The 10,731-nt window shown below is 33.4% G+C and overlaps 1 protein-coding gene across 1 annotated transcript in view; it reads left to right on the top strand.

The window, feature by feature from the left end:
• Positions 1–361: 361 nt before the first annotated feature.
• Positions 362–10,731, top strand: part of LOC129144371 (protein eyes shut homolog) — a 141,869-nt gene continuing 131,499 nt past the window's right edge. Inside the window, exons 1-2 of the mRNA XM_054686568.1 lie at positions 362–391; positions 2,048–2,169. Coding sequence (XP_054542543.1) covers positions 362–391; positions 2,048–2,169 — 152 coding nt within the window. The remainder of the gene's footprint in view (positions 392–2,047; positions 2,170–10,731) is intronic.

Below are 10,731 nucleotides of genomic sequence, written 5' to 3'. Positions count from 1 at the left end.
GTTTCAAAATATTATTGAGGCATCAAAATAAAAATCAGCAGTGTGCTTATGCGTTTGTCTTTACATAAATAATTTATACCCCATAATATGAGAAATTTCAGAACATAACGAATGGGCATGTCCCGAAGATTTTATGCATATGCCATTTATGCTACTGAGTGGGATGATTTTCTCCCATTCACCACAGCTGATGTTGTCTTGACTATTGTGGAATTGCTTTCATTTTAAATAGCACATTCATAAAACAAAATATAATCATTATATTCAATTTTTATGTAAGTCCTCTTTTAATGTTTACAAAAAACAAAAAGAAAAAATAAGCCAAACGCAACCAATGAAAAGTGTAAATGTTACCACACTCATGGAGGAAGTTAACAATGTAGGGAGCATGGTATGTGAAAAAAAAATCTGCTAAAATCCAGCAAAACTGGAGTACCCTTAAAGATTATTCTGAGTGGAGACTAGTATATGTGTCAGGAATAAAGCACAATGTTGATAAGGTGGCTCTCATTCTTGTGCTTTTAAGCTAGTTATTAATACCTAGCATGGAAAACCAATTGGCCCTGTTCAACCAAAGCACAGTACTGAGTAGAACTTCTTATACATTTAAACTGTTGTAACCTAAATGCACATACATGGAGCATGCATTTATTTTTCTTCTGGTTATCATGTTTCATTGTTATGTTTGTAAAAAAAATTTGCTGTCCAAATGTAACAAAGTGATGAAGGATCATTTTGAATTTTGTTTTGGCTACTAACTTCAACCTTTAAATTATTGGTCATATCATGTTTGTTCTTTTCTGTTTATTTAATCAACATTAATTAAACATAGGGTGCTAGATCTGTACAGGATGTTGAGATGTATTAAACTAAGATGCGTTCTGTAATCTCAGGGCTCCTACTCATCACATTGTGCTTGTAAGTATATAGACTTCTTAACTCTATCCACAAATGGAGAAACTGGGCTGGCATTATCTAACTCAACTCTCAACTCTGTTCAGTAGAAATTAAACAAGATCTCTGTTTGTGTTTTAACTTTTCTAGTAGCCACTACAAAAAGCTATAGAAATAAATGAAATTAATTGAAATCGTACGTTTCATTTAACTCTTTATATCAAAATTATTTCCATTTCAACCAAAAGTAAATAATAAAAAATTTTAGTGAGATACTTGGCATTCCTTTTTTAATACTAACTTTTCAACATTCAATGTGTATTTTATATTTATAGCACATCTTAATTGGTACTAGCCAGGTTTCAATGTTTTATAGCCACATGTGGCTACTGTATTGAAAAGTGCAGATTTAAATAACAGTTAACATTGATTTTTACCATTTTTATAATGCTATATCTAGATTCTCTACAGACAAAAGCCCAAAATCTAATTTTGACAAGAGCTCTATTCTTCAAAAATATTTTTCATATAGAAAGTATTTTCACAGAGTAATTTAAAGTGTTTCTTTTGTTTGTTTGTTTTCCCAATACTAGGAAAGCAAAATTTTACCTCTAGCATTCTGAATTACATTGTCATAGGGCAACTCTCTGTTTCAGAAAAACACCATGAAAAGTTTTACGATTTTAATTGACCAAAAGTCTGTTAATTTATTTTAAATATTTATCTGTAACAATAAATCTGTCAAAAGTTTCCTTATTTATACTTGTATTTTTAACTTGTGAGCTAGTTGCTGAGTTGTTTAATTAGTTATTTATACTCCATCATCTACCATCATATGACTAACATGCTATTGTTCTTTTAAAACATTTAACAAAGATGATAATTCTACATTGTGAGCATAATGCATAAATCTTTAATACCTTCTGTAGAATCTATTGACTTACTACAAAACTTTATTTAATTAGATACTAAAGAATACTGTTCACACGGTTTTAAAAATGTGGTAAAAGTCATTTGGGGGGAGTATTGGCATTGTATAAAACTAAAAAAATTATAAATTGACAGAGATATCAAAATAGCCCAGAGTAATATCTGTATTATAGGCTTAATAGTAAGAAATAGCCTAAAAGTATATAATTTCATATTCTCTTAGAGCTACCAGTGTGTGTGCCTATCTGATTGGGAAGGAAATTTTTGTGAAGAAGAATCCAATGAGTGTAAAATGAATCCTTGCAAGAACAATTCCACCTGTACTGACCCTTACAAAAGCTATCGGTGAGTAACATATTTTTAGTTTTCTTCATGAAATTACTTGGAGTGCTCAGTGTCCTTGGGATACATCCAGACATTATTTTCACTTTAGATACATTTAATTAAAATAACCATCCAGCAATGAAGAGCCATTTACTGACAAGATGGTGTCACAATCATTTGAAATTTGAAAATACTGAAGGCCAGATGTCAACAAAGTATAAACAAATTTTAACTTGAAAATGCAATGTTCCAATATGGTAATGATACAAATGCATTTACTTCTTCAAAACATGTTTTTGCCATCTTAACATTGTTTTGGACCTTTCCATGCGGTATGAGAACTACCACACTATGACAAGAAAGGAGTGAGTCCACTAAATTAAAACTTCCAATTTTTTACTTAGAGATTATTGTGAGTTTGGATTATTTTAGTAAAATTTTTGATATATTTTATAATATAAATTATCCACATATTCCATAATTCAATTGTATTAATTAGTTCTTAGATGAGAATTCTGAAGAAACTCTAAATAGAAATTCTGAGTAGGTGTTTAGGTATTATGCCCACCTTTTAATGGAGTTGTTTTTTGCTTGTTGAATAAGTTCCTTATAGATTCAGCGTATCACACCTTTGTTGGATGCATAGATCGTGACTATTTTTCCCATTCTTTTTTTTTTTTTTTTTTTTAATAGAGAAACAACAGTGGGCCCAGGGGACCGGCACTCAGCATACCAAGGACCTGCACCGGCCTCTGAGTTCCCTCAGTTTTTATTGATTATTATCTTCATTATTTCAGCAAAAAGGAATGTAGTAGGAGGGCAGGGTGATAATAAGGAGAAGGTCAGCAACAAATATGTGAGCAATAGAATCTATGTCATAATTAAGTTCAAGGGAAGGTACTATGACTGGACATGCACGTAAGCCAGATTTATGTTTCTCTCCACCCAAACATGTCAGTGGAGTAAAGAATAACAAGGCAGCATTGCTGCAAACATGTCTCGCCTCCCACCATAGGGCGGTTTTTCTCTGATCTCAGAATTCAACAAATGTACAATCGGGTTTTATACCGAGACATTCAGTTCCCAGGGACAGGCAGGAGACAGTGGCCTTCCTCTATCTCAGCTGCAAGATGCTTTCCTCTTTTACTAATCCTCCTCAGCACAGACCCTTTACGGGTGTTGGGCTGGGGGACGGTCAGGTCTTTCTCATCCCAGGAGGCCATATTTCAGACTATCATATGGGGAGAAACCTTGGACAATACCCCGCTTTCAAGGGCAGAGGTCCCTACGGCTTTCCGCAGTGCATTGTGCCCTTGGTTTCAGACTATATTTCAGACTATCACATGGGGAGAATACTCCGCTTTATTTTTCCCATTCTGTCAGTTGTCTGTTTACTCTGTTGATAGTTTCCTTTGCTATGCAGAAGCTCTTTAGCTTAATCTTACTTGTCAATTTTTGGTTTTGTTGCAGTTGCTTTTGTGGACTCACTCATAAATTATTTATCAAGGCTGATGTCCAGGATGGGGTTTCTAGGTTTTCTTCTAGGATTCTTATAGTCAGAGGTCTTATATTTATATATTTAGTCCATCCTGGGTTACTTTTTTGTGTATAGTAAAAGGTAAGGGTCCAGTTTCAGCCCTCTGCATGTGGACAGCCAATTTTCCCAGCACCATTTATTGAATAGGGGGTCCTTCCCTCATTGCTTATTTTTGTTGATTTATCAAATATTAGATGGCTGTCAGTAGGTTGCTTTATTTCTGGTTTTGCTATTCTGTTCCACTGATCTATGTGTCTGTTATTGTTGTTGTTTTACCAGTGCAATGCTGCCATGCTGTTTTTGGTTACTGTAGACATACGTATAGTTTGAAGTCAGGTAACATGATGCCTCCATCTTTTTTTATTTCCTCTCTAAGATTGCTTTAGTTATTCAACCTCTTTTTTCATTCTACATACATTTTAGTATAGTTTTTCTCTAATTCTGTGAAAAATGACATTCGTAGGTTGATAGGTTGAATCTGTGCATGCTTTGGGCATTATGGCCATTTTAATGATATGAATTCTTCCAAGCCATGAACACGGGGTATTTTTTCATTTGTTTGTGTCATTACTGATTACTTTTAGCAGTGTTTTGTAGTTCTCCTTGTACAGATCTTTCACATCCTTGATCAGATGTATTCCTTGCTTTTTTGTTTGTTTGTTTGTTTTTTGTTTTTGGTGTGTGTGCTATTGTAAATGGGATTGCATATTGTAAATGGATTCTTGATTTGGCTCTCAGCTTGAATGTTATTGGTGCATAGAAATGTTACTGATTTGTATACATCGATTTTGTGTCCTGAAACTTTGCCAAAATTTTAATAAGTTCCAGGAGCCTTTTGGTGGCGTCTTCAGCATCTTCTAGGTGTAGAATCATATCATCAGTAAGGAGAGATAGTTTGACTTATTTTGTTCCTTTTTGGATACCTTTTATTTATTTCTCTTGCCTGATAGCTCTGGCTCGGACTTTCGGTACTGTGTTGAATAGAAGTTGTGAGGCTGGGCTTGTTCCAGTCCTCCAGAGGAATGCTTGTAGACTTTGCCCATTTAGTATGATGTTGGCTGTGGGTTTACCATAGATGGCTTTTATTATTTTGAGATATGTTTCTTAGATACCTAGTCTATTTAGGATTTTTAGCATGATGTTGAATTTCATAGCAGAATTTTCCACTTCTATTGGAATCATCATGTGTTTTTTGTTTTTAATTCTGTTTATGCAGTGAATCACATTTATTGATTTGTGTTTGGTGAAACAGTTTCATCCCAGGAATGAAGCTTAGTTGGAGAATTAACTTTTTGATGTGCTGCCATATTTAGCTTCCTAGTATTTTGTTGAGGGTCATAAGGTGTATTGGCCTGTAGTTTTCTTTTTGTGTTGTATCTTTTCCAGGTTTTGGTATCTCGATAATACTGGTTCATAGAGTGAGTTAGGGAGGAGTTCCTTCGACTTCATTTTTTTTTGGAAGAGTTACAATAGAATGGGTACCAGCTTTTCTTTTTACATCTAGTAAAATTTGGCGTGAATCCATCTGGTCTGGGGCTTTATTTAGTTGGTAGGTTGTTTTTTTAAAATTACTGATTCAATTTCAAAACTTGGTGTTTTCAGGATTTCAATTTTTTTCTCATTCAATCTTGAGAGGTGGTGTGTTACCAGGTATTTATCCATTTCCTTTAGATTTTCTAGTTTATGTGTATGGAGCTGTTCATAAGGGTCTCTCAGAATCATTCTACTTCTGTGAGATCAGTTGTAATGTCACCTTTGTCATCTCTGACTGTACTTATTTGGATCTTCTGTCATTTTTTCTTTGTTAATGTAGACAGTGGTTTATCAATCTTATTTATGCTTTCAAAAAACCAACTTCTGGTTAAGTTGATTATTTCTCTGGATTTTGGGGTCTTAATTTTCTTCAGTTCTGCTCTGATTTTAGTTCTTTTCTTTTGCTAGGTTTGGAATTAGTTTGCTCTTATGTTTCTGGTTTTCCAAGTATGATATTAGATCATTAGTTTGATATCTTTCTGACATTTTGAGATATGCATTTAACAAGTGCCCCATAATCATATGAAAAAAATGCTCAACATCATTAATCAGAGAAATCCAAATCAAAACCACAATGAGACAACATCTCACACACATCAGCATTGTTATTATTACAAAGTTAAAAAACCAACAGATGCTGATGAGGCATTGGAGAAAAGAGAATGTTTAAATACTGTTGTTGGGATATAAATTAGTTCAGCTACTGTGGAGAGCAGTTTGGAGATTTCTCAAAAACTTAACATAGAACTACCATTTCACCTACCAATCCCATTACTGCGCATATATCCAAAAGTAAATAAATCATTCTACCAAAAAGATACATGCACTCATGTAGTCATCTCAGCGCTACTCACCATAGCAAAGACATAGAACTAACCTAGGTTCCCATCAACATGGGATTGCATAAAGAAAATGTGGTTCATATACACCATGGACATACTATGCAGCCATGAAGAAGAACAAAGTCATGTTCTTTGCAGCAACATGGATGTAGCTTGAGGCCATTTTTCTAGGTGAATTAATACAGAAACATAAAACCAAATATCATATGTTCTCACTTATAAGTGGAAGCTAAACACTGGATACTCGTGGACATAAAGATGGCAGTAATAAACACTGGTGAATTCTAGAGTGGGAAGGGAAGGAGGTAAGTATGGGTTGAAAAACTGACTGTTGGATACTATGCTCACTACCTGGGTGATGGGATCATTTGTACCCCAAACTCCGGCATCATGCAATATATCCATGTAACAGTTGCACATGTACTCCCTAAATCTAAAATAACACTTGAAGTTATTTTTAAAAAATGATTCATACACATGAAAAAGAAATTCTTAGTAGCTATTGCTATTATTCCAAAAGCTTAATAACCACGTATATATTTGTAAATTATTTTTTTGAGGCAGACTCTCACTCTGTTTTCCAGGCTGGAGTGCAGTGGCATGATCTTGGCTCACTGCAACCTCCACCTCCTGGGTTCAAGTAATTCTCCTGCCTCAGCCTCCGAGTAGCTAGGATTACAGGTGCCTGACACCATGCCTGGATAATTTTTGTATTTGTAGTAGAGATGGAGTTTCACCATGTTAGCCAGGCTGGTCTCGAACTCCTGATCTCAAGTGACCTGCCCGCCTCGGCCTCCCAGAGTGCTCAGATTATAGGCATGAGCCACCATGCCCTGCCCTTGGTAAATAATTTTTAATCCTAGATTTGTTTGGTATACATTGTATCTCTTATGTAGATGCATAATCAAGTATATCATAACTAAATCCTTTTCTTGTTCAGAAGCAGATGAATTGCATACAAACACACTCAGATGATTATTTTACAAAGGAAAATGTTAAAATTATTTCAGAATGTCCTCCAAAATAAATCATACATTCTCTTTTGCCTTGTGATTAAGGTTGAGAATTCTGGATTATCTCATGCCTGTAAAACTTTTCACAAATGTTTCTAATTTTTTGGTGATTAAAGTGGGTTATAAGGTGTAGACTGTTCAACAGTAGGCAGTTTGCTTTATTAAATTGAATTCCACAATAGCTGGCAATAATGGCATAGATACTATGTGACAAAAAAAAGATAAATAAATAATTTTGGTAATATAGGAAAACTCACAATGCTAGTAGTTAGGATTAGTTAAAGATATATAAAAATAAAAAGACCCAGAGACATTTTTGTGACATTAGCAATTATTAAGTTGATGTATGAACACAAATTGATATTAATAACCTTTCCACCTGTATATTAGGAGAAATAATAAACTTTTGATGAACTAAAAACATAATATTAATTGTTATCTGTTTTATTTTTCTTACATTAATTAATTATAATCTATAATATGTACTATAAATTTTCTAGTATTTCTTTCATTGAGACTCCGATATATCCTTTTTTTGGCATTTAGCTCTTCCTATAATTTCTTAAGATAACTTGTATATGCGTTCCTGTATGTGTGCGTTGACGCTGTTGGCAGTCACCAGACAAACACCACTGGGAACACACCTAGGGTTGCAAAAGTTGGGTTTATAACTCATTGCAACAAGGGAGAAAACACATCATGTAGATCCACAGGGATATCTAAATAAAAGGATGTTAGAAAGGACTTACCGACTTGAGCTTGCTACTTGTATTTTGGGGGATGGTTTCAAAGAGTGCGTCTTTGCTCTGGATAAGTTGTCAAGAAGGGAGCAGAATTTTATTATTAGGTTTATGGTAAGTCTTACCTAGGAGGATGGAGGAAAAGACAAGAAAGAAGTGAAAGCCAATGTTTTCAAAAGAGGTAGCAATTACTTATATTAGCCATGACAGGGGATTGTTTTGTTAGTCTTTTGTTTGGGTGATGTTCCTGGTTTTGTCTCTATTTGATATGATTATAAGTTAGTCTAGTTTTTGTGATCTCTTATTTGCATAGATTAGCCATGTCTGATACTGATGTTCTATGAAATTGTTGAAATGGTCATCAGAAGAACACTTACACCTAGCTCTAAACCTGCTTTATACTATATGGCTAGCTCCTGAATATCCTGGCTATCAGAAGCTACTTTGCTCCTTCCCAAAACAATGTCTTATACATATGAGTTAAATACACGTGTGTATGTGTGTGTGTGTGTGTATGAAATACATCACTTATGTTTGTCCACCTATTGGTTCAAAATATTCTTATATATCCCAACAAAATGAGAGGACTCAAATATTAATTTATTGTCCAACATGGTATTAATTTATTTAAATAAAAGTATCGCATTTGATATAGAAGTCTTAAAAATTGAAAACAAAATAAACAACATCTACAAGGCTTAATTCAAAATACTTTAATATTCATGACACATAATCAGTCTTTCTAGATAACCCTGACATGGCTTATTGTGAACTCCTAGTGATTTAAATGTATAAATGTTTCAGGAGATTTTGTTACCTAAATTAAGACAAACTCTTAGTCATTTCATCATTCCTAAGATTTTTGATATATTATTTGCTTTATTTATTTTCATATTTCAGATATTTGTTGCATTTTATCTGGATATAAAATTTAAAGTTTAGCTGAATCAGATTTTCTGAATGTGCTTCTTCTTTGTGATTATAAAGATAATGTATTAATATGAACATTATATTCATATTGGCTTTTCTAGATTGTAAAGAGAAAAGAGCAGTCACTAAATATGCTATATTAATGAGATGAGCATAATGTATGTATTCCATATGTTGCATATAAATAGGATGACTTACAACTTAGGAATTTCCTTACCTAGTTATCTTTCTAAATAATAATTTTATTGAGACATAATTAACACACCATACAATTCACCTTTTTAGGTGTACAATTCAGTACAATAGTCCCCCTTTACTATTCCAAGGGAGATATGTTCCAAGACCCCCAGTGGATGTCTGAAAATCAAAGATAGCACCGAACTCTATACAGGGTTACACATATCCCTTAACTTACAATAGGGTTATTTTTCTGATAAACCCATTGTATATTGACAAAAATTGTAAGTTGGAAATGTACTTGTAAGTATTTAATATACTTACTGAATATCATAGCTTATCCTAGCCTCCCTTAAACATGCTCAGAACCTACATTAACTTACCGGTGGAGAAAAACACAATTCCTATTTTATAATAAATTATTGAATATCTCATGTAATTTATTGAATACTCCACTGAAAGCAAAAAAACATAATTGTTGTAAGCGTACTTGAAGTGTAGTTTCTACTTAATGTAAATTGCTTGTATCCCATTGTAAAGACAAGACATCACGTCAAACCAGTTGGGGACCATCTATATATAAATTATGTATTTTTCTACATATAACTATGGTGAAGTTTAAATATAAGTTAGGCACATTAAGAGATTAACAACAATAACTACTAATTAAATAGAAAAATCATAACATACTATAATAAAAGTGTGTCAATGTGGTCTCTCTCTCTCTCTCAAAATATCTTATTATACTATATTCATCTATTTTTAGAGCATGGTTGACTGCTGGTAACTGAAACCAGAAAGCAAAACCATGGAAAAGGAGAGAACTACTATAGATTTAGTAGATTAGTAGAGAAGTACAACGATCACCACTATCTAATGTTAGAATACTTGTATTATTCCAAAGGAACTCATACCATTACCATAGCCTCTCCCCATTTCCTTCTTCCCCCTTGAAATAAATAAAGTCCCCCTAATCGACTTTCTATCTCTAGGATTTGTCTGTTCTGGACATTTCATATAAATGGAATCATGCAATATATGTTTTTTGGTGACTGGTTTGTTTGACTTAGCATAATATTTTCAAGATTTATGTCATAGCAGGTATAAGGACTTTGTTTCTTTTTTATGGCCAGATAACATTACATCATAAAGTTACAGCAAATTTGTTTATTTTTCAGCTGATGAACATGTTGATTATTACAGCTTTTTGACTACTATGAATAACACTGCTATAAACATGTGCAATACATGTCCAGACATATATTTTCAATTATTTTTCATATAAAACTAGAGTAGAATTGCTGGATCATAGAGTAACTCCGTGCTTAACTTTTAGAGGAACTTCCAAACTCTTTTCCAAAGTGAATGTATAATTTTTGCAGTACCACCAGCAGTGTATGAGAGTGTCAACTTCTCCACATCTTGCCAATATTTGTTGATGTTTGTCTTTTTAACCCTTCTAGTAGGTGTGAAGTGGTATTTCAATGCACATTTGATTTTCATCTCCCTAAGGACTAATAATACAGCTCATCTTAACATGTGCTTTCTGACCTCGTGTATCTCTTTTTGGGAGAATATCTCCTCATATCATTTGCTCATTTGGGAATGGAAGTTATGTACTTTTTATCTTAGTTGTAAGAAATTTTATATATTTTGGATACAAGCCAATTATCAAATATGATTTGCAGATATTTTCTTCCATTATGTGAGTTATCTTTTTCTTCATGGTGTCCTTTCAGGCACAAACAATTTTAATTTTGAGGACAACCAATTGACTCATTTTCTTTTGCCACTTTTGCTTTTCATATCAT

Source organism: Pan troglodytes, chromosome 5 (genome assembly GCF_028858775.2).
Source record: "Pan troglodytes isolate AG18354 chromosome 5, NHGRI_mPanTro3-v2.0_pri, whole genome shotgun sequence".
NCBI classification, from domain to species: Eukaryota; Metazoa; Chordata; class Mammalia; order Primates; family Hominidae; genus Pan; species Pan troglodytes.
The sequence above is the reverse complement of the archived record's forward strand: the minus strand, read 5'-3'. Positions and strand labels throughout refer to the sequence as shown.